This window comes from Cheilinus undulatus, linkage group 13 (genome assembly GCF_018320785.1).
Source record: "Cheilinus undulatus linkage group 13, ASM1832078v1, whole genome shotgun sequence".
In the NCBI taxonomy this organism is placed as follows: Eukaryota; Metazoa; Chordata; class Actinopteri; order Labriformes; family Labridae; genus Cheilinus; species Cheilinus undulatus.
In genome coordinates, this window is record NC_054877.1 from 10,599,613 (window position 1) to 10,624,041 (window position 24,429).

Sequence of the window (24,429 nt, forward strand, 5' to 3'; positions counted from 1 at the left end):
ATTACCAATGTGGTTGAAATTTATATACTGACCATCATAATTGGATCAGGCTGCTCATGGTTTTTGAAGGTTGAAACTAAATCTGCAGTGAATTTGTCAAGCATCAGTCATGTAAAAAGCACACAGCAGTCTACTGGACTAAATGCACTCACATCCTTCACTTCTTCTAAAAATCCACACCACCACCAAAATCATTTGAATCGCTCTGTTTTATTTCAGATATTTACAAAAGCAAAATAGTGTCAAATATCAGGTTGCATTTCATTAACGGTGCTCTGGGCATATATACATCGGCCCTGAGAGTTGAATAGATTGCAGCCCCCCATGGATACCCCCCCTGCACCGACATCCACAGGCCCGTACAGACCTCCACAGCAGCAGCGCCCCCTCAGCTGTGTATCGTGTAAATCTGAACTCTTTTCAGTGCATGGCTGACTGAATCCTTTCACAGTAACCCTTTATTATACAGTTATAGATGAGCTGATGGTCGTGTGAATTCGAGACCCCTCTCTATGGTCTCAGCGGTGGAGAGTGTCCACTTGTTTAGCAGCTGGTGGAAAGAGGACGGTGGGGTAAACAAACCATAGCCGAAATGTGCCAACATCAGGCTGTTTTCACCCACTTTTTTCTGGAAAGAACGTAATGTTCTTTTAATAAAGAGGATACATGTCCATGTAATCAGGTGGTAAACAGCTTGTGAATACCTCTGAGGTGTTTTTCTTTCTTAGCAGGGAACATCATTCTGCACATTAAACACAGGGAAGCACAACGGGAGCACTTTGCACAGTAACTCTACACCATAATGATCACTATAACCACAGCAAAGGCATTCAGATATCATCATTGCAATCACTTTAGGTCCACACCTGGGACTGGGGGACAATAACGAGGGGAATGGGGATTTTCTTGCCAAATTAGTTGGCTGGATTACATCAGGTGAGAGGAACCTTTTCAGAGGTGTTCAAACCTCTTTAGTCTTTTATTTCTTTAAATAATTAAAAAATGTACACTCAGTTACTTCCATTTTCTTCACATTAATAGTATTAACTCTTAATTCAAATCCTATACAGCCTATACAGAAGGTGTTAGTTCATGAGGTACCAAAGAATCATCACTATCCAGGCATAAATCTGGGATGATATTGCAGTTTTGTGTTAAATCTACCATGATAAGTGCTTAGCTGAATGATAGCAAATTTTTACAGTTTAATGAGACCTAAAATTACACCTTAAAAGTCATTTATTAAAGGCACTGTTTATACCTGTGAGCTGGTGTGACAGATTTTACCGTTAGGCTAAACAGTTCAAACAACTCTGAGTTCTGCTGCATTAAGTTCTTAGTGAAGGAATGATGCTAAAATTAATCCGTTAAGGAGCTAAATAACTGCTGACAAACTATCGCAGGGATGAGTAAAGTGTTGGCAGTTGTGAGGTCAGTGATTTTAGACAGAATAGTGTGTGGTTCTTGGTGGTTTTCGTGCCTCCTCCTGAAGTTTCGGCACACACAAACCTTCTGTTTGAAGGAGAACAGTGTCGACGGTCTGCTCCTACCCCTGCCTGACATTCACTTCTCTCTCCGTCATCCTATCCTTCCTTTGCTGCCTGACTGTCGCTGACGCCCACACAGAGTAACTCTCTGGCTCCAGTGCTTCAGATGGACCGCACCAAGAACTCCTCACATGATGGAGCACTGCTCTGCTGCCCCCGCCCCAGGGCCCCCTGGGAGATTCAAGGACTCCATGTCGAAGTTAAAGCCTGGAGGCTGGAGAAAGTCAGAGAGTGGTCATGATTAAATTGGGGCACAGAAAAAGTCAACACATACAAAGATACAATATATATTTGACTACTAGACTAGAGCAATAACCATATCAAGCACAGGCATGTGAATGTTCACCTGCCACGAGGGCCAAAGGCTGGCAGTGCAGAAAAGCCTTCTTACATGAAAAATCCTTAATTGTGGCAGTTTCCTGGCTGCTTTTTTAACTTAAACTAGTTGGTATTTAAATTTGCATTTAATCAACCGTGAACTTATCTACTTAGGGACATCCCTAGTTAAACAATCCCTTAGACCTACCCCTGCATTATTTAAGTGAATTTCCAGCAGAGAGAGAAGGTCTTGCTGAAACCATCACTGCACTTTGGGGAATAAAACAGTGTTGGTTGTTTGTATTTTTTTTTTGTGTAAGTATCACAACTGTCCTGTGTTTTGTTAAACACTAGATTTTGAGATAGTGAAAGCCAGGAGATAACTTATTTTGGTGGAATTCTATGTGGAGGTGTACAGTGGAGTTAAAAATTGCTAAATGCCTGCAAAGAATCCATGATAAATATCAATAAAAGATGTTCCGTTACACTGGTATATAAGCTGCAGTCTGGTACTTTTGGTCTCTTCCAAGGGGAAAATTGCTTCTTCCTGGGCAGTAACTTCTTTCACATTCATTTAAATCCACAACATTTAGTTTCTGTGTAGTTGTGTTGCTCTACCAAACCATCCATTTTGCCATCAAGTTGGCACCTCTGCTTGCTATAGCACGGTAGTTGAGCTCTACGCCTGCAGTAATTGCGAGGTTAACAGACTGCTGGCTGTCCATTAGCCACATCTGCAGCGTGCAGCATCTTGGATGTGTTTGCAATTGGCCCAAAATAGTGGGACACTTTGAAGTCCCGGTAAAGTGAAATCCAAACTTTGTGTTTTAACACACTAGAAATGTTGGAATAAGGTTGATGTACACATGTGAAAACGCTGAGGTTGTATGTGTGACTGAATTTTCTATTTCGACCATTAGATAGTTGTTCACTTTCTTTCTGGCTTACTTTTATTTGAGCAGGGAAAATATAGGAGCCCATGAAATCACCAGTCTTGATGGTGTTAAAATCCAATTTGCATAGTAATTTGGAATGGTGTATTAGCCATGGTGGCCTACATGTCATTCAAATACCATAACAGAGAGATTTGTGCCAGAAAAAAGTAAATTTAATCCCCAATTTCTGTCTCTCTGCTCTGGCACAGAGCCAGGCAGCTGCACTCTGATCATATTTCTCATGAGTGGCTTCAGCTCACTCAACTGACACACCCACACATCCTAGAGCAGATTTTACTGCCTCATTTTTCGTGATTTTAAAGCTTAATTTGATCAACTTAGAGGTATTTTTCATGACTGAAGTTTGGCCTAGTGGTTCATAACACAGTGGACTGTCCTACAACAAACCTAAAATAAAGTTTTTTTTTAATCACTTCACGGGGACTTTCAACATTCTCCAAAAACACACACTCGCAACAGATGCCTCCAACTTTGATCTCCCCACAGCTTTAACCGCACAGCAGTTAGTTTGAGAACTTTAACACACTTCTCTCTCCATTTGAACAGCTGGTAAGAGAAGTCAACGCGTCATCGTGTCATCGGCAGCTGACCCTCGATTAGAGCCCTGAAACAAATTTTACCTATCACGGCAGCCACTGATCATGGTATTAAAAGAACAAAGACAACTTTATTAGAGGCTGCTTGCAAAATATTCAACAGAATAGAGTGTGGTCCACTTTTTTGCATCACTACCTTATTAGATCCAGTTTTGTGGATTTCTGAGGTTGAATTGTCCCCTCTAAAATAATGAGGAATACGTTTAGACTGTTGTTTAATACTGTAATAATGTAACAATGACAAATTATTTTGTTCCTGGCCTAGATGAAAAAGTTAATTATGACAAAAAGTTATAACAGTTGATAAAAAACATTGGTATTGGCCTTGATTTTCAAAATTGGTGCATCATTAATTAACCATAAAGCAGCCCCTTGCAACACAGAATAAATAAAGGTGACTATTAATAGCTTCAGCCCATGTGTAGTGTGCAATGGTGAGGGCTGTACTAGCAATCATGACAGCAGGTGTCAATACACTGTATACTGGTATACTGGCAGCCAATATTTCAAATGATAAAACAGGTATTAAAGCACTGGAATCTATGATAGGTCAAAGGTGACAGATATATCAAGTAATGCTTTGAATACAAAACTTTTTTTTGCCAAAAGTGGTCTAAATACACAGCTCTTATATCTTTCACTCAAAGAACTGATCAGGCTATACTGTCTCAATCCAGATTTTCATAAAAACTACATTATCTGCCTAACTGTGTCCATTTCCTTTCAGCTGTATACTGCACAGTGCACATGCATTGCTATTGTTTATGAGTGGAAGTTGAAAACTCACCGCATCACCTGCCAGCTCTTTAGGTGGTTGGCCCAGGTCCTGCAGCTGAAAGTAAAAGCATCATTATGAGAGTGACATGTTTAATAGCACAGAGCGCATTAACAAACTAACAAACCAAAAATGTTGGTGAATTTCCACTGATCGGCCTAAGGGGCTATTTTGTGTGTTGCATCTTCATTATTCAGAAAGTTTATCAGCGCAAAAAATGATTGATTTATTGATGAAACGCTGAGTGTGTCTACCTTCTGCATCAAGTCCATGATGTGCTCAAACGAGCTCTCTTTATCCTGTACTCCCTCCTCCTCCTTCTCAAAGTGCTTACAGATCTCTCCCATGATTTTAGACTGCTGGTCGTAGCGCTGGTAGTCCTCTGGGCTCAAGCTTGGTTTATTGGCATCCAACCATTCTGGGTACTATGGAGGTAGGGGATTTTTATGAGTGACACATAGAAGTGAAACTGGAGTACATGGTAAGCAGAAGTAAAATTTAAACAAACCTTGGCAGTGATCTCTTTTAGAGATGGATAGAGCACTTCCTTAGAGAGCAGATTCTGCATGATAGACTGCATGATGGGCAGGATGTTTCCATCATCTCCACCTCCTTCTCCACCCTCATCCAATCCCAGGCCTTCAAGAGCCTTGACAAGGTCTTCTCCAGCCAGTCCTGATGACTGAAGATGAACAATACAAGCAATTAATGAACTGTTTCTACCATTTTTGACTGTCTCAGTACATTTTTTAGATCCTGACTCTACCCACCTGCAGGTTGTCTGCATTTTTGGCCAAACCACGGAGGGTTTCTTTAAGACAGGACGTGAATTCTTGTTGGGATGCCGTATCAGTGCCTGTACAAAAACACAGAGGACATTTAGGGTACAAGAAAGAAACAGTCATCATAAGAAAAGTACTAATAAAGCAATTAAGCCTTACCAACTTTGCCGGCAGCCTCTGACAGTTTATGGAAGTGCTGCAGTAACTCTGGCTCCTCCTGGGCCAGCTCAGTCATGGCCTTCTCCCACTCCTCTTTGGCTTGTGCAGCCATCTCCCCCTCAAAGAGAGTCTCGAAAAGTTTGCAGTCTTCAAGCAAGGGTGGCTACACAGAGGAAAATACAGGGAAAAAAGCCAGCAAAAATAGACTTTTGAATCAAACGCAACTCTAAAATGCAGACTGTAATTACACATCTTTACTAGACAATGTGTTTTCTGATTATGAATGAACCACTGGGTTTAATTCTCATGCCATAAACATTCCCTGCAGTTTAAAAATTAAGGCTGTATGTTTGGAAATCTCAACATAGTCTTTAAAAAAATATGAATACAGAAAGAGCCTTGTCTCTAGTATACAAACACCGGAACTGACCTTTTCTGCCCCACTGCTGCCTGAGGAGGAAGCAGCTGCAGGTTCTGGGGCTGGAGGGGCCGATGTCTTGTCAAAGTCATCCAAGGCACCTAAAACACAGGAAAAACAACAAATTCATGCAGAGCTCTACAGTTATTTTGACAAGGAAGTCTTACAATTCAGCCTCCATCTCCATATATTTACATCTAATATTAGGCTGAAACATTTGAGGTAAACAATGAACATGAAGTTGATCTAACAGCCTGTGGAGCATTTCAAAATAAGTCCACAGAGTCAAACAGGTCAATGGTATTCAATGTTGTATCTTTCTTACATGTAATGTTGTGCAATGTGTTGTTTTCAAAGAAATGCAGTCAGATTTGAAGCTATTTAAGGCTGCAAAAACATGACTTAAAAATTCTAAATTCTGAATTAAAAGGACAAATCTGAGCCTCGTGTAACACCGTACCTTAATGCATAATAGTCTGATGAACTTTTAATGAAAACAAATGCAATTAAATATAAAGCATACCAGTGGAATTATTAGGTGCGCATAATCTTAACCCAAGATTTCTAATAAAGCAGTCTTGCCACAAAATTTGTTTATTTTCATATCCTTTAAAGGGTTGTTTGTGCTATAATCTAATTACTTTTGTTTATCCTCACTAGTTGGCTAATCATGCTCTTTACTGTGCTGTTTTCAGGGTTTTTTTTAGCCTCTAGCTCTGTTTTGAGTGAGTATCTTTGCTTTTCATCTGAGCTTTGCAAAATTCTTTGATTCTATTTATATCCCTAGTGTTGTATTGTATGTACAAGTCTGCTTCCAGGGATGCTCAGAAAATCTTACATAAATTTTATACTCTGAGACCTTTTTCCAGACTCTCTCTATATATTTTACCTTTATATTATAACAGTTATGGGCATTTTTTGTGCAGATTGTCAGATGAAAATGTGATGACATAGTCAAGAAAATGCAGATAGTATTTGCTATTGTGGCATGCAAATAAAGCTTTCTTTTAAATGTAAGCAGGAGTGCTTACATTGACAGAGTCTGTGCTAGTATAACATTAGACAAAATCTTTACTGCAAAGCTGATTTTAATTGAAAAATCCAGTTGAATGTATATACCATTCATTAACATGCCCACATCACTCATTAATAGTCAATTTGATAGCTAGGGAGACAGTGGAGCTTCAAGGCACACTGATAGCTCAGTGGGCCAAAACATAAACAAGCGTGCAGACTGATATCACATCTAGTGGAGCTCCATCAGAATCTTACTTGTGATTAAAACTAAATGTAAAAACAAAAGCAGAAAAACCTAGCCCACAACCTCTTTTAATGAGTTTTAAAAAATATAGAGAATTGAAGACCTTGTGGTGTTGCATTCAAGACTTTTTAATACATTTTAAATACCTTAATTTTTTGCTAAATTAATTCATCGACTTTATAAACCTTTAAAGACCCTGCGTACACCAGGTGCTTCAGATTAGTCATGCACAATTACTCTTATTGCAATCACAATCAGGCTGTGCAGTACCATAATCATCTCATCAAGTGGTACTCAAAAGGTTTGCAAAAATGCCTGCAAAAAGGCCTTTACGTTTACAATAGTGTCACTATTGTACGTTGTAGAAATATCTGTTTTTTATGGAAAAACTTTAATCTACTCACTTAATATTCTTTATAAATATCAAGTTATTTTGAAAGCATTACTGTAAAAACATGAGGTTATGTATTTCTTTTAATGCTAATTAAATGTGTATGTTTTGAGTTGAGAAATATACTTCAGAAATATCATTATTCTATGCATTTTCCTTGATAACCATCTAGTAGACTCATGATACCACAACTGCACATTATTACCAAATCAGGTAGGACTTCTGCAGATCTGATTTCCTTTGAGAATACAATAAAATCAAAGTAGTAGTTGGTTTATAAGCATAAGACTTCCAATTAGAACCCAAAGCAATAAAAGAGCAACACAAACTACAATCTCTTCAACAAATTAAAATTTAATAAACCTCCATAAAATTCATATTTTTCTGGGTTTTGTATTTATAACCTGGCATCTTAAGGGTATGTCTATCAGCAAAGCAGTTCAGCATCAATAATAAAGGTAAAACTGAACCCAACAGAGAATTCACAGGCAAACTAATGGCTGACAGCTCAGTTATCATATTGACTTATCAGGATTTCATTCATCCTAAAGCAAAGTCGGAAAAATTTAGAATACATCAATGATATATGTTATAACTGCTTTATCAATCTGGATCACAGCTGATCAAACCAGCAAGCAGTGGCAACTACAGAGTCATTGTATCACACAGCCACATGCTTTCAGAATCTTACTTTGTTTGTGTTGGTGTCTGACCTGACAGACTGTCAGCTATGACTTCTAGCTACTTGTCAATATCCGGGACTTAAACCGTTGGTGTATCGGTTCAAGGAGTGACCGTGTTAACTGGTGTCTTCTGCCCAAAGCGTCTGTGGTTGTCGTAGCTGCACCAGATGTAAACGTCAAGTGTCCTAACGAATATCTAGTTAAATACATTTTCGAGAGTATTATTTAATACTACAATAAAAACGTAAGAAAGAGGCGTTTGTTATGACACAGGAAGCGATATCCGGACGCCAATTAACACGGCCACTCTTTACAGCGGTACATGTCCCACCAAGCATACATGCTAACAGAGAGACGGAACCTCCTAGTATCAAACCGCTGCACCGTTTTACACCTGAACAAACCTTTCATAGGACACTACATTTAAACCGTATTGTCATCTCTTACTGTCCAATAATTCGTCCAGTTCTGCATCGTGTCCGGTGGACTTCTCTCCTGCTCCTGACGCCATGATGTTACCTTCTACAGACACCCGACGATCAAGTCCCCGAAAACTGACGTTTCTGGATGTAAAAATGTCGCAGACGCTATTACGTCACAACTCCAGACTTGATCTGAAATTTGGCGACCCCTGGTGGCAGAAGTAAAAAAAAAAAAAAACAACCAAATAAATACGACCACTGGGAACATTAATAACTTTTTGCACTTTCTACTCTCTTGTCAGTACTATTCTTAATACAATCATTATGCTGTCATAAAATATATTCATGAACTAGCAATCCCCATCTTATCTACTCGCACTTTTGATAAATGGAATTAATTTTCTTGCTAAACGATGCTTTAATGAATTCACAGGTTCTGTTTTAACAAGTTATTTCCTCAACCAAAGAGGCACTTGAGAGGCAAATGATCCAGATCACTAAAAAGAGCTGCATTCCTACCACAAGTGAATGTTTGACTTACAGATTGTAGATTTCAATTGTTAATACTAAGTAAATAAAAAAAAAAATAATAATAATAATAATAATAATAATTTTGTATACCTGTATCGGTTAATCTGTGCTATTACTTTGTTGAAAAATAACTTTGACACATTAAATTTTATTTGAATCTGTTTTGACATACTATGATTCAAGAATAGACTTTGAGAATGAAAATCAGATATTGTACATGAAAGGCCATTTTTATACTTTAAGACAGACTTTGACTAAAATCTTTTTCCTATGGGTTTAAGAGAAATACTAACCTCTAAAGACAAATAGAGTAGCCAAGTAAACATATTCTAAACAGATATTTTATCAGCTATAATAATAAAGACACTCTCCTGAGATCCTGACCCTGAGATGTGAGCTGATAAATCCTGGGTTCACAAGAGGTGTTACTATTACAAGACAAAATAAATATAATATGATGGAGTAAACAAGATAATAGTACAAAATATATAATGGCAAACAAATAGAAAATACAAATAAACATGTGCCACTTAAGCATAGATTCTTCTACATGACTACTTCAGCATTTTCTTAAATGGTACTAGTTATATATATATATATATATATATATATATAAAGGCCTACCATTTTTAGATAGTTATGTAAGTGTTTATGTTGTTCCTTGGTAACTTAGAGTAAACTGCCCCATTTTGGTGTTAAAAACTGTTCTCTAAAAAAAGTGGAAAAAAAAAAACAAAAAAAAAAAAACAGGTCTACAGGAAATTATTCAGCATTTGTGTACAGATTCAAAGCTTCAGACTTCATGCTATTTTATAGTTCAAATTCCAATTGGTTTATTTCAATATCTTAAAATATTTTAAAATATATTAATACATATCAAAATTTTGTCATTTTATTGTTTTTAAACAAGTGAACAATAAAACCTTTGAGGTGAGATATGCTATGCACTGTATATAAGAACTCTTATTTCCATCATTCAGAACCAGGACTACTTGAATAATCCTGGGAATTTTTCACTGTAACAGTGACTCTTGAGCACAGTACAGCAGTTAGAAATGCTGAATACCAAAACAAATATATAAACAAAAAATAAAATACAATAAAGCTCATCTGAAATATAAGCAGTATTAATAGCATGTCTAAAACAACAGTATTGGTGGAAAAATATTATCTACAACAGCAGAATCGGGAAGTATTGAGCAGTGAAGATGCTGAACAGAGTATTTCACATTATGACCAACAAGATAATATTATTACCAACTTTATCGCAAACATGAGTTTTTGAAATCAAATTTTAAATTCCAGATATGGAGACTATTTTCACAGCTATAGGATGGATTTTTTTTTTGTTGCACTCAATGTAGTATTGTTTTTAAAGCTAAATGACATTTATTTGAGCTATTTCAACTGAGGAAGACCCTTCTACAGCTTTAATTGAGGTAATAAGTTTGTCCTAAACAAAATAACAGAATACAACACATTAGAACGAATTTAAACCCAAAAACATGGTGCTATTGTAGTCCTCCTAAATTTGTGGAATGGTTTGAGCGCTTTAAACAAATCAAATCAGGAATGGTAGCTCTATTATTTGGGTAGCTCTATTATTTGCATGTGATAGCAGACATCCTTCCGTTTCTTCTTCTACGGTCAGGAAACGCGTCGATCTCTGAGCACAGCACAGTGAATACAAACGGTTGTCATGGTAACAGTTTAGCAGTTGCTAGGGAACAAGTACAAATACTGCCATGGCGCGGTGTTTCAGAGCGACAAATATTATTATCACGGTCCGTGTCGATAGTAACGCTGACGACGAGGCTTCAAAATAAACATGACGACATGATATAAGTAGTCAGACTGAACTTTTGGTGGGGGTTTCCACGAGTATGTCATTTCTCTGGAGGTTAAAATCACAAAAACTTTGAAGCTAATAGCTTATTAGCTGAATCTGTTCTGCTTAAAAGCATTGAGGAGATTCATGTAGTTCCAAACACGGAGGGAGAATCGTTAAAAATTGGGTTTAAAACGATTTTCAGCACCTATTTATCTGGTCAAGGCCGCCGGTATAAAAGGGTGTAAAGGGGAGAGCTTTCAGGAGGTCAAAAATATCAAGGTCCGTAGTAAAGTTAAGCTGTGATAATCATATTTCATTTTTAACCTTAATAATAACCACTCTATTCAAAGCAACAGAAATAAAAAACACGTATTTTTGTTCTGTAGGGCAGTATAGCCCTATTCAACATGTAAAGCCCTTTTCATAAAGCAGAATTACCTTTTTATTGGTGTTGTCTACAATGTGGATGGGCACACTGACAAACGCAGAATGTAATGCCAGACCTCAGAACTCAGACGTCAGGATGCCAGAGAATAAATTGGAAGGAACTGAGACAAATTTAAGGGAAAAATAATTAAACAATTCTAAAAATGAGTTAGAAGGGGTCTAAATGGGCTAGATGAGGCATAAATGGACTGGGAACGTGGTGAAAATGAGTTATAGAACAGCAAAAATGTGTTGAATGTGGCAAAAAGTGCCAAAAATGTGTCAAAAGAAGCAAAAATATGACAAAAATGTGAGGATGCATTAGTGAAAACAGATGTAAGAGTGGCAAAAATGGCTTCTAATTTGCAAAAATGAGATTAAAGTTGGAAACGCTTGCTATTGCTACAATGAAAAAAGGACAAAATGGGTGGGAAATTTTTAAAAGGGGCAAAAGGTATCAAAAAGTGGTTGAAAGTGGCAAAAAAAATGTGGGAAAAATTGTAAACAGGGGTTAAAGACAGGAAATAATGGGTTAAAGAGGCACAAACTGGTAAACATGGAAAAATATCTGTTGCTATAATGCATAAAAAGGGCAAAAATGGGTTGTAGAAAGATTGTAAAAAGTGGTTAAAAGTGACCAAAAAAATCGGCAAAAGATATTAAAAATGCATCCAAAGTGTCAAAATGTTGGAAAAATGGCCAAATTGAGTTGTGAAAAGGGGTTATACAGTGGCAAAAATGGGTTAAGAGTGGCCAACAGGGGCAAACATGATCAAAAATGGTTCAAAAGTGGAAAAAGTAGTGAAAAGTAGTTAAAGAGTGGACAAAATTGGCAAAAATGTGTTAAAAGTGGCCCAAAATGAGTTAGAAATGGAAAATTGACAGAAAAAATGGTAAACATTGGTTAAAGACAGGCAAAAATGGATTAAAAGAGGCACAGATTAGATCGAACTGGAATAAATCCTCAGCAACAATGCAAACAGGGGCCAGAATGATTGGAACAAATTGTGCAAAGGGGTTAAAAGTGGCAAAAGGTATCGCAACTGGGTTCAAAGTCACAACATGTTTTAAAATGGCCAGATAACTTAGTCAAAAGAAGTTATAGAGTGGCAAAAATTGTCTTGAAAGAGGCAACAATGGGTAAAAAGTATCAAAAATGAGTCAAAAGAGGCACAAATATATTTTTTTAATCAGGTGGACAAAATAGTGAAAATGAGTTCAGAGATGGGTGAAAAGTAGCAAAAATGAGTAAAAAGTGGCACAAATAAGATAAAGGTGGAAAAAATTTGTTGCTACAGTGTAAAGGGGGCAAAAATGGGTGGAAAACAGTGGCTAAAAGGAGTTAGAGATGGAAAATAGGCTATAAAATAGTAAAAGGTTAAAGACTGGTGAAAATGGGTGAAAGAGGAGCAATTTAGAATGGGAAAAAACTTTCTTGCTACACTGAAAAAAGGGGAAAATGTGAAAAGGGGTTAAAAGGAGAAAGGCATCAAATATGGGTTCAAAGTGATGAAATATTGGAAAAATACAGCAGTGAAAGGAGTTCTAGAGTGGCAAAATGGGCTGAAAGGGGCAAAAAGTATCTAGAATTGGTCAAAAGTGGCAAAAAAAAATGTTTTTAAAAAAATGGACAAAGAAGTAAAAACAAGTTCAAGATTGTCAAAAATGGGTCAAAAGTGGCATAAAGATGGAAACAAACCTGTTGCTACAAAGCAAATGAGGGCAAAAATGGGTGGAAAAATTGTGAGAAGTGGCAAAACAGGCAAAAGGTATCCAAAATGAATATACAACGGGAGAGATATTATCACCTCAAACTAGAATGACAAACACTCTTAAATATCTAGAGGTTATAAAACTTCCCTTAAATTGTCAACAATTAAACTGAAGAGGCGATGATGGCCTGATGATGGGGTGAATCTCAGCTGCACTACACTGGGTGTGTTCAGCAGGCTGGAGGAGAAGGAGGAGACTCAGACAGATGTGAGTAACGGTGCAGTCATCTAATGCCTTATTTGGTGTGCTGGGCGGGGATTTGCCTCTTCTGAGCTGCTAGTCACAGAGCTGTGGCGTTACAATCTGCTGCTGGTCCTTCTGGAGAACAGAGACCGTCTGCCACCAAGCAACAGAGAGGTAACCAACTTTAATCAAACACTTGTTGCATGTCATGATTTGAAGGCTGACAGTGTGAACTTGTACAAAATGAAGGCTTAAGCTGCAACTTGTTGCATCTCCTGCATTCTTTATTTGAAGAATGTGAGCAGTCTTGTTGTTATTTTGGCATGTTAGAAAGTATTTTCAAAGAAGTTTTATTTTAAGCTACACTTTTATTGTGTAGCTTAACATTATTCTTCTTACAGGGGAGTATTCCTAAAACAATGAATGGTTTATTTAGCTTATAAAATTACAAACATGAACTTTGGAGAGATTTTAGGCAACATTTGTATAGATTTTTCTGTTGTGAGTTACTGCCAGGGCATCAAACTGTTTCAGTATCTTTAAAAGCTCATTTTAAAGCAGTTTCTGTAAGGAAAAAATGCTGCTCTGGGGCATGCTTTCTTTGTTTTGCATCAGTTTGTGTTCACTGTAGTGTGGTGTGGTGGGAGCTGGGTGCGGCGGGCGGCACACCCACCTACATTGTCAATGAATGAACTTCGGCGGGGGCCTGCTGTCACAGAGTCTTTGAGGAGACTTTAACAGTCTCTTTTGAAGATTTTGTAGATGTTGTAACCATTTAAGAGTTGTGTTCTCACAGAAACAAGCCCCTTATTGTTATTGGTTTACATGCAGGAAGTTGGAAGAGGTTTGGCACCTTGAAAAGGGCGAGGTGTTCTTTATTTTTTGGAGGTATTTGGTAGTTTTTAAGGATCTGGATGTTAGGTTTCAGAGTCTGAATAAAAAGGCAGTCTGGTGGAAAGTGCTTACCTGTTTTTTCAGCATTGTGAAGGAATATTTTGCCTTTCAAAAATCATTTTCTGCCCCCTCCCCTGACATAATGAGATAGTTTAATAACAGAGCTCCTCCTGTGCTTCGACCTGTGGCTTCCCTGTAAACGAATTAAGGGTCAAATCAAGTTAAGGATGTTGTGTCATGACAACCAAACAAGCAGCGCACATGACTCCTCCGCCTGAGACAAACACTTGTTTCTTAATTTATGTGTTGGTCTTAGTCTGAGTGTTTGGCGGATACACTCCCCTGCCTGTTGCATGAAAAGTAAGCATGCAGAGCAGCATTTCAGTGCCACATCCTGTTTGCTGTCCTTAAGTGTTAAACCTATTTTCGGCACCTCTTTTCGTTTGTATGACTGTCGTGTTTCCATGCTGAGCTGAAAAGAAAGGCCAAATTTTCCAAACTGTGTCTTTTTTTTCTCTTCATCACTCAGCCGTTTCCCTCTCCCATTTCTTTCCTGACTCAATTCCATAAGCAGCAAAAAGTAATGGCAGCAGAAGTGGGGCGATTGATTTTTCCATTACGACCCCAAGTATACGTTTATTTTGAGTGGTTTACATGAGGCATAATTGGTACCCTGACTTTAAAGCTGGAGTGGGAGTATTGAGTTAGGAGAGGAGACTGATGGAAAAGAGAGGGAGCAACCGCCCAGTGAGAGTAAGAGAAGGGAAGCTAAGGAAAGGAAAAAAGGGAAGGAGAGAAGTTGGCAGATGTGACAAAGTTAGCAGTTGTTTCGGCAGCAGCCAGACTGCCACACATCTGGAACACATCAGTGAGTTGGAAAATCTTACAAGAATAAGGGAGGAGGGGGGAGTGATGAAAGAAAGGGGGCCTGGCGGTGACTCACTTCCCTGCTATTCCACTCCATCACCATGTTTAAACTTTGTGTCCTTCTGTGGCCGAGGCACAGGGCTTCCCCCGTGATCCTCCCTCCTCTCACTCCACCTCCTCCCCTCTGCTCCTACACGACCTCGAATGAGTCGCCCTGCAGGGGACTGAGAGTTCACTTTTTCCATTTCTGTCCCATTTTCTCTCTCTTTTCCACTCATAACTCCCCACCAGTTTTGCTTCTCCCCTCTCCGGCCTTGTAGCTTTTATAGGTGTCTAATGGGACTAATGTAAACAGGCCATTTCTCTTTGTTTATAACTCTCTCTCTCTCTGTAAACTGGGAACATGGAGAACAGCACTGGAGGAGCCAAGTGGGTGATGGATGTCAGGATACATGGGTGGGGGAGACAACCAGTGTGGTCAACGGGTTTATGAACTGTAAAAAATGTCCACCTTATCTCATAAAATGTGTCTTTTTACCTATTTACCTCCTTTATTCTGAAAGACTATAAAAAGAAATAGGAATTTAAAAAACAAGGATGCATATGATTAGCTATTGTAATTTAAGCTGGCTCTTTCAGCAGTCAGCATCAGAATTACCCGTTAAAGTCTCTGTAAAGTGAAATACAAACTTTGTGTTTTAACACACTAGATATGCTGGAATAAGGTTACTGTAAACATGTGAAAACACTGAGATTTATGTGTGACTGATTTTTTAAAATTTAGACTGTTAGAAGTTGGTGACCTCTTTCCTGGCTTGGTTTAATCTGGGCAGGGCCAAAATCTGAGCCCATGACATCACCAGTCTTGATGGGGAATTACTCCGCCCCCTTAACACTACAATGATGTAGAGTCACTGAGCAGTTCATTAGAAAAGTCTGTTCTTAGCTGATGTCGTTACCTTCACTGAAAGTTAACAGCCAGCTACTTGCTGCTTTTTTTGTCATTGTGAGGTAAATTTCCCAAATCTGCCACGGTGGCCTACTGGTAATTAAAAGTATCAAAACTGAGAGATATGTGCCAGAAAACAGTAAACTTAACCCCAGCTTCTATCTCTCCACTCTGGCACAGAACCAGAGAGCAGCGCTCTGATCAGAAGCATTTTTTTAGTTTGAGAGGATCGTATTTCTCGTGAGTAGGCGCAGCTTCCTCTTATTCAAATGACATGCCCACAACATCCTAGAGCAAATTTTACTTCTTCAATTTTTGTAATTTTGAAGCTTAATTTTATAAACTCAGAGATGTTTTTTTCATGACTGAGCTTTGGCCTGGTGGTTTATAACACAGTAGACTGTGATCAAACAAACCTAAATTGAAGATTATTTCTATCTCTTTACAAGGGCTTTAAACTTAAACTGGATTACCCAGGATCAAGCTTGATATCGTGGTCTTGTTTTTAAGACAGTGTCTTGAATAAACACAAAAGAAAGTGTATGTTTTGCTTGGACACTAGCATTTCTGATCCTTTGTAAAAGGATGCCACAGTAGTCTGTATAATTTCAAGGGTTTTTAATTGATAAAAAAAAAAACGGCTACATTTATCATCAGTTCAGGCCCCAGTTTTGGTGAAATGCTCCATCTGAACTGTAGCGCTGCCACTTTGCACTAGTAGCCGCTGCAGCCCCAGTTTATGGCTCCTGCCTTGCAACTATAAGTTGGCCACTGTTTATTGAACTAGTAGTGTCTACAGCCTTAGTGTCAGAGTACTTTTCACCAGTGTTTATTGCCGCAACATTATGAAAGTTGACTTCTGAAGGTGAAATATCACCAAGAAGACAGGAAAACAATATAGAGAAATCCTGTCCAGGCATTAGCAGTAAGTATAGACTTGGAAACATCAAATCCAATCAGTTTCTCTTTCGCTGTTGCGGTTGACAAAGCTGGTATCATAAGTCCCACCACTTCTTGAATTTGAGCTGCCAGTAAGGGATTTGGAAAACACCATCATCACCATGACTGAAGAAAGCACGACAAAGCAAGTTCAAATTCAAGGCCATGTTGATTGTTTTCTTTGGCATTAAAGGTATAATTTTGGAGGAGAGGATTCCAGAAGGACCAACGGTGAATCAACACTATTATGAATAGGTATTAGAAAAACTGTAAGAAAAAGTCAAAAAAAAAAAAGAGACCACAGTTATGGAAAAACAGTGTCATTCTCCATCAAGACAACATCCCACCTCACACTTTGCTCTCAATAAAGCAGTTTTTGGGCCAAAACCAAATCAGAGTGCTTGATCACTTTCCCTATTCACCTGATCTAGCACAACATGACACAATATGATAAACATTGCATGACATAACACATTTCAAGATGATATGTTACAACACAACACAACATGATAGAATAGGAAGCATTTTGAAACTGCACTATTTTGCATTTAAAACTCCTTTTCCTTCATTTTTGGTTTTGTACTGTCTTGAACTAAGGGTAATTGACTTTTTCAGTTTTGATACAAACCTTCTTCTATTTTGAAAGAAAATGAGGAATTCAGATCTAAGATTGTGACGTGAACTTAACCACTTTAAAAAGGATTGGAAAGTAAAACAAGAAACAGTAAAAAAATGTTTGACAACAGAAGGTGCAAATGACTCTTGACTTGTCCACAGTGGCACCAGATGTAATTGCCCATGTGGACCTATACCTGAGATGGCGCCTGTATGGGTCTTATATACTGTAGGTTGAAGTCCACATGGGCAGTTATAGGTGGGGTCACCATGGAGCCCACAGATGATCTCAGATGGGACCCATAAACATACAACCCTTATCTGGCCCAAGTAGACATGCTGGCTAGGACAAAATGACTCAACATGAAACTTCATGTTCAAGGTTAATGGCAACAAGATGCCATTAGTCTTGCAAAGCAGGAGCTTTGTCGTTAGTTGTGTGAGTGGTTGTACACAATGGTTGCTAGTGGAGTGATTAGCTCAGACGTAGCCACAGCGGCAGTCTCATCAGAACTGGACAACATGTCTTTATCAAAACAAGGACAGAGAGCAACACTGAAAGCGTTTTATGACAGAAAAGATGTTTTTGCTATTTTCCTGGTCCGCTTCTCATTAGTCTAGTACTACTTCTCTTGAAAAAAGCAAAAGTGATTAAATAAGAAAATGAAAGATTTCTTATCAGAGTACTTGATTAATCGACAGAAGAATTGATAGAGTTCTTGATCACAAAAAGAATCTACTACTGCAGCCCTATTTGTGATTTTAACTTTTACCAACTGAGCCATGCTACAAATAAAGGAAAGGACAAAATCTCAGAAAATACCCAATGTGACTTAACTTTGGCAGAAAAACTGTATTCCTAGAGTGTGATCCTCTAAGCTGATAATGAAAATGAGATTTCTGCGCTTTAATATGCTGCTTCTTTCTAACAGAATGTATCACTAGGCTTGTTATAATCTCACATTAGTCTGCAGTGTTGCTGAGTGCTCTGGGAGTGGGAGTGGACCATGTGAAGAGAGTCACGTGTTACATCACGACGACAAACACACTGTAGGATCAGTGGATCCACGCCCATCACTAAAGGCATGACCAGTGGAGAATGTGAGAGTGAAACAGTCTGCTGTCAGGGAAGGAATGCTGTTGGAGAAGTCTGATACAAGGAAGAAAATGCCAAAAAGAGGATTAGTGTTCACCAGATGATTCAACTAGATCTAAATGTGCTGCAACGACTGTTCCCACAGCTCAGTCTTTATTTCTGTCATAATTGTGTTTTCATGGTTTCTCATGTTGTCTCGTGAAAATACAATAAGAGCATTGTGTGTTTCAGAAGTGGGAGAAAGGAGTCTGCTTGAGCAGAGCTGTTGGAGGTCCTATCCTGTGCCTTATCCAGAGGTTGAATCTAATAAAAAAGAGCAATGCTTATTTTTCTTCTTTGTCTTTTCCCATTACAGTTTTCTCTGAGCAGCTGATGGTGAAAATCTGAAGAAGTGACTCCCAAAAAGAAGTGACTCATTTCTCAAACTCTATCTACTATCATGGCTGTAGTCCTCAAATCCAGCCCCCTCCTATGGGTACGCTTGGCAGCCCTGGTCTTCTCCTGCGTGGCCTTCTCCTTGGCAATCCACGGTGCTAGACTCCACCATGGCACAGGAGACTGGTGCATCTTCTGCTGGGCCTTCAGTTTCGCCGGTACTCTTCTCGTCCTCCTTGTGGAGCTGTTTGGCCTTCAGACCAGAGCCCCTGTTTCCTGGAAGAACTTCCCCATCACCTTTGCCTGCTACGCCGCCCTGCTCTGTCTGTCCGCCTCCATCATCTTCCCCCTCTACTTCGTCAAAGGCGCCTCAACCCAGGATGAAGTCGGCAACTACCGCATCGTGACAACGGTCTTCTCCTGCCTGGCTACCATTGCCTACATAACCGAGGTTAGCATCAGCAAGGCGCGGCCAGGAGAGGTGGCAGGCTACATGGCCACAGCCCCCGGCCTGTTGAAAGTCTGCGAGACCTTTGTAGCCTGCATCATCTTCGTCTTCATCAGCGACCCGCCGCTGTATGAACGTCACGATGCACTCAAGTACTGCATGTCCGTCTACTGCATCTGCTTCATCCTGTCGGCGGTCATCATCCTGCTCTGCATTGGCGAGTGCACCGGCTGCCTTCCCTTCTCATTTGCTCGTTTCCTGTCTGGCTACGCCCTGCTGGCAGTTGTTCTCTATCTGTCAGCAACCATCATCTGGCCGGTCTTCAATTTTGATCCCAAGAATGGCGGAACGAAACACAGGCCCTACAACTGCAGCTCTGGGATCGGTCTGTGCATGTGGGATAAGTACATGGCAGTGGCCGTGCTAACCGGTGTGAACTTTATCCTCTACCTGGTGGATCTTATCTATTCCACCCGCCTGGTGTTTGTCAGCTCTTGAATGAAGGAAAAAGTTGTCAGGCCTGCAGTTAGCGTCACATAAGATTGAATTTGGCATGTTTGTAAAGGCTCTAAAAGGACTGTTTAATACAGTGCTGCAAAGCAAATACATCTCATCTGTTAGTTCAATGCTAACAATAAAAGCTACAAGAAGTTTTAGGCCATAATAAAGGCAGACTAAAGCCTAGTTCAAACCAAAGATTTTTGATATAGCAAAACCGTTTTTCATCATTTGAGGAGACAGTTACACCTGTGGGAACTGAGCTCAAATATCGCCTGGTTTAGTTTCATTGCAAGCCTGTAAATAATGGTGAAGAGATTAGCTACGATGTAGCTATAACGTCTGTTTTATCAGAACTGGACACATTTCTTTAGTAAAAGAAGAGACCTGAAAGCTTTTCTGTGCAGAAAGGTTGTTTTGTTTTCCATCCAGACAACCTTTGGCATGACTTCACCAGCGGGCTCCAGTGACAGTTAGCAACTATAAAGGCTGCCTGTCAAGTTCACGTTCTGTAGTTTGTTTTCCGGGGTTGTGCAGACATAGTGTGAGATATGTTTTGATGCTCTGCAGCTACAAGACAGGCATGAAACTAAACCACCAGAAGTTGTTGCTATGGAAACGATATATTGTCTCTTCCAGTTGCAAAGGTGTAAACTGCCAGGCTTTAAGAAAGTAGCAAATTTTAACTCGTGTTATTGCGAATCCTTGGTCTGAACTGGGTTTAAAGTTGGGAAAATTTTAAAAACTTTGGTGTGTCTCTGTTCAATGTGTTAGTTAACTTATTCTATTGATCTGTAGTTTAAGAATCACCAGCAAAGCAACAAATCTTCAGTTAAATTTTAAATCAAAAGCTACCATAAGAAAAGAGAGAGAGGCAGGCTGGCAAAATGTTGGTACTTAATGCTGTTGACTCATTTGTACAATTTAGACAACTCGGTATTATCTGCTTTTCTTCTTGTGTTATATTGATGTTAACATTTCTGGTATCGTGACAATCATGTAGCAGACTGTTGAGTCATACTGCAGCTATCCATCCATTATCAACACTGCTTAGCCCACTGGGGCTGGAGCCTATTCCGGCTGTCACTGGGCGAGAGCCCGGGTACACCCTAAACTGGTCACCAGTCAGTCACAGGGCTGTCATACAGAGGCACAAAATCAGGCACTATCACACTCACACCTACAGGCAATTTAGAGTCACCAATTAACTTAGCGAGTATGTCTTTAGTGGTGGGAAGCCAGAGTCCCTTGAGAGAACCTGCAAACCCCAGACAAAAAGGCCCAGGAAACAATTCTTGCTATGAGGCAGCAGTGTGAACCCCTGCAGCCAATACTGCAGCTAGTTTGCAGTAAATTTGTGAACTGCTTTAAATCTATTTGTTGTCTGAATTTTTCCTGGCAAGTTGAGAGTAAACTGTTGATTCAAAGCAGAACAAAGCTGGAGTAAAGGTGCCCAGAGTTCTTGTGTAGCAGTTGACCCAGGATGTACTAGATAATGCTTTGAAAGCACTGAATGTGGCAACTTCAGCTGTCCATTCTGAGAATTAAAGCCAAAGTGTTTGTGTTTTGATGACCCAGAACTCAATATTTTGCCTTTGCAGACCTGCCAAATTTGATTTGTACAGAGTGTACTGCCAGCCTGAGGACCACAGAGAGAAGATGGAGAGGCTGGTGTTAATGGCTATGTTTACATGTACAACAATATTCCTTTAATTTACGGAGGCTTTTTGTTCATGTGTCGGAGCACGTAAATGTCAATCTCAGAGGCCTGGATAGACTCATACCTTGACTTGAAAGACCTGAATGTGATTTCTGGAATATGCTGATACTAAAAACCTTTCCTTCCCCAGTAAACCTTGTTACTGGTTATCATACACAAATAACAAGATTTGATCAGAGGTGTAATGGATCTGGATGTAAGTAAGCTATAAAAAGATTCTCAAGCTAAAACCCAAACCCATGCAAACATAGTCTGTAAGAACAACCAAAGAAAATGGCGGCTCACTGTGTTTTTGTTTGATTTGATTTTTTTTTTTTTATGTCAGTGCTCTGCCTCAAGTTTGTCTCCATAACAGACTGCCACACAGTATTTCTTTTTGCTTTTAACAGCTGAGGAACAAGACATAGAAGGAAAAAATGAATGTTAAAGGAACCAATAACAGTCGTTTATGTGAAGATTTCAAATGACCTATCAAATGCATCAATGACCAAGTTTCAAACTTGTTTTTTTATTGTTTTAATATGATTTACTGACCACATTGTAATGAGCCCTGAGACTTTAAACTATAAAACAATAGGTCACATGGCATTGCTAGACTGAATAAGAAATGCTAGGCTAGCTACTGCTATAAAATATGTGTATCTGCACTGCAAGCTTCAGTGAATTGCAAGAATATATATTTGGATTCTAAAATAGATAAGGTGCACTTAATAGTAGTATATTAATGATGTAATGGTGTTTAAACTCTTGGTGTCTCTGAATATCAAATGTTGTCAGTTAACACTTACATCACTAAATTCATTGCTGATTGGGTCTATTGGCGTTGTACTGCTGTAATCTCAGAGGAATAAGGATGCTCTTGATGTTGTGTTATATTCAATTTTTTATATTTCACTTTCTGTGTTTTGTGCAAATCCACACCAGTGTTAAAGGAAAACATAATCCAGTGTTTAAATAAAACCACATGTAAAACAGATGTGAGTTTGGTTGTTATTGTATATTTTGCTTGAGTTCAATGTGCCATAAAACCCACATTCATTTTTTTGTTTAAGTTTATACAAGTGACGCAGATCTGACAATGTCTGTTTGTTAGTTTCTCCACCATTTTGGTCCATACTGAAAAACCAACAAGTTGCCATAAAATCTGTACAAAACAACACTGACAAGACAGTGGATCATACAGAAGATTGTGACCCTCAAACTTTTCAATTAAAATTTTGGTTCAAAGTGAAACTTCTCCATGATTTTGAATTACTACAGCTAAATTTAGGCTCCAGAATTTTAGTAATATCTTTTTATGTCTAGTTCCACTGGAATGGCAACTTCCAGAGTTGAAAAAAAGAAGCATTTGCAAAAGCTGCAGTTCCTTGAGTGTCCACTTGAGGCTGCCTTGAAAAGCTCCAGAAGTCCCATTAACATCCATATTAAAATTCCCTATTTCACAGAGGAAATATACGTGTTGGCTGCCTAGCTCAAAAATAATTTTGGTCTGAATAATTCATATCTATCATTACCTACTGTACAAGAGTTGATTTTTTTGTAAGTCATTAGTCTCAATTATATTTAGGCATATACGGTATATTCATAATCAGGATGATCAAATCTGACTGATAGGTGCTTTACAGTATGTGGATAGGCTCAAGGCCCACCTATTTGTTGTTCATAAGGTTAACCAAAGCATAGTGCAAAGCCTTATACCTTTATGCACTTGTGAAAATAGATCCAATACCCGCATACTAACGTGTCTGTTTCGATGGAGTGGGCATTGAAAAATAATCCACTAGAGGTTGTTGTCTCTCACCACATTACTTTGATGCTGCTCTCTCCGTCCCATAGTGTGAAGAAAGAACGGGCCATCCTCCGTGGAGGACAGAGGATGGATCGTTACCTCTTCACTCTATGGGACGGTCTACCGGTCTGTCCTCTTGCAGTTATCTGTCTTTGTGCCCAGGTGAGCTAACATCATCGATATGTTTGTATTTTGTGTAACATACTCATTATTTGTTTATATATCCTCCGAAAACTCGATTAAGTTCATTCAAATGTTTCTTCTTTATTGTGTTTTGCTACTTTGGGTTGAACTGTTGCTCAACACTGCCCCAGGATTGGCTGCGGTATTGCAATGTTCGATCAGTATCCAGAGGCTTCAAGAGAACAGACAAAAAACAGATGAAATCACCATGAAGTACGTACTGAACTGTATGTGGTTCAAACATAGAGCATTATGGGCCTTAAGTCAGCATTTCCAAAATGGAAACCAACATTAAAAGGCTTCAAAAGTCTGCTTCAAAGGCAAACTGGTGACATCACCGACACTATGTCCATGTTTATATGTTCTAAGGTGCCACTGTCTCGTTTGGATTTTAAATGTGGTCATATGCTAAGTTTATGATCAAATATACTGGTGTTTCAATCATAAAGATTAACATGCTAACTTGCTAATTTCAGATAATGAACCTTAAAGTAAATATTGCCAGCCTTAAGAGTGCCTTGATACCAGAATTTTGAATTTCAATTTGACACAAGCTAAATCAAACTAAATCGGTACTTGTTTCAATACCATATCAACAAAATTATCTCCTGAACACCAAAAACTGCTTGATTATATTTTTTCAACCTGCACATAAGAAAGGTTCACTAAACAGCAAACATAAAATGCAAAATAAATCTGATTTTCCTAAAAAATATATAACTAGGGCCTACCTAAAATCAAATATTTCCTCTGTAGTACCATTAACAAACAAGAAGAAGTGTGTGCAGTGATTATGTTCTGCCTGTAATCTTATTTAGGTCACTTCATGTCAGTGTTTGTGTGAGCTGTGAAGCTGTCGAGGTATCAAAGGAAACTTCTAGGGACCAGGAGACATCACTTTCTCTCTCCTCTGCTCTCTATATGACTGTAACAGAAACTTATGCTAGCAAATGCATGTTTACAAAATGCTTCAAAGGCTTGATGAAATGTATTTGCCAACCAGG

At 38.8% G+C, this 24,429-nt stretch overlaps 2 protein-coding genes across 2 annotated transcripts in view; one reads left to right on the top strand and one right to left on the bottom strand.

Moving 5' to 3' along the window:
* Positions 1-225: 225 nt before the first annotated feature.
* Positions 226-24,429, bottom strand: part of pex19 (peroxisomal biogenesis factor 19) — a 33,122-nt gene continuing 8,918 nt past the window's right edge. Inside the window, exons 2-9 of the mRNA XM_041803089.1 lie at positions 8,334-8,517; positions 5,564-5,652; positions 5,134-5,296; positions 4,963-5,048; positions 4,701-4,874; positions 4,447-4,617; positions 4,205-4,249; positions 226-1,761 (exon numbers count right to left, since the gene is read on the bottom strand). Of these exons, the coding sequence (XP_041659023.1) occupies positions 1,675-1,761; positions 4,205-4,249; positions 4,447-4,617; positions 4,701-4,874; positions 4,963-5,048; positions 5,134-5,296; positions 5,564-5,652; positions 8,334-8,397 (879 nt within the window). The 5' untranslated portion in view covers positions 8,398-8,517 and the 3' untranslated portion in view covers positions 226-1,674. The remainder of the gene's footprint in view (positions 1,762-4,204; positions 4,250-4,446; positions 4,618-4,700; positions 4,875-4,962; positions 5,049-5,133; positions 5,297-5,563; positions 5,653-8,333; positions 8,518-24,429) is intronic.
* myadmb (myeloid associated differentiation marker b) lies at positions 13,122-22,429 on the top strand. The gene is made up of 2 exons (XM_041803088.1): positions 13,122-13,226; positions 18,768-22,429. Exon 2 carries the CDS (start codon positions 18,852-18,854, stop codon positions 19,731-19,733), a length of 882 nt encoding a protein of 293 aa, XP_041659022.1. The 5' UTR covers positions 13,122-13,226; positions 18,768-18,851; the 3' UTR covers positions 19,734-22,429.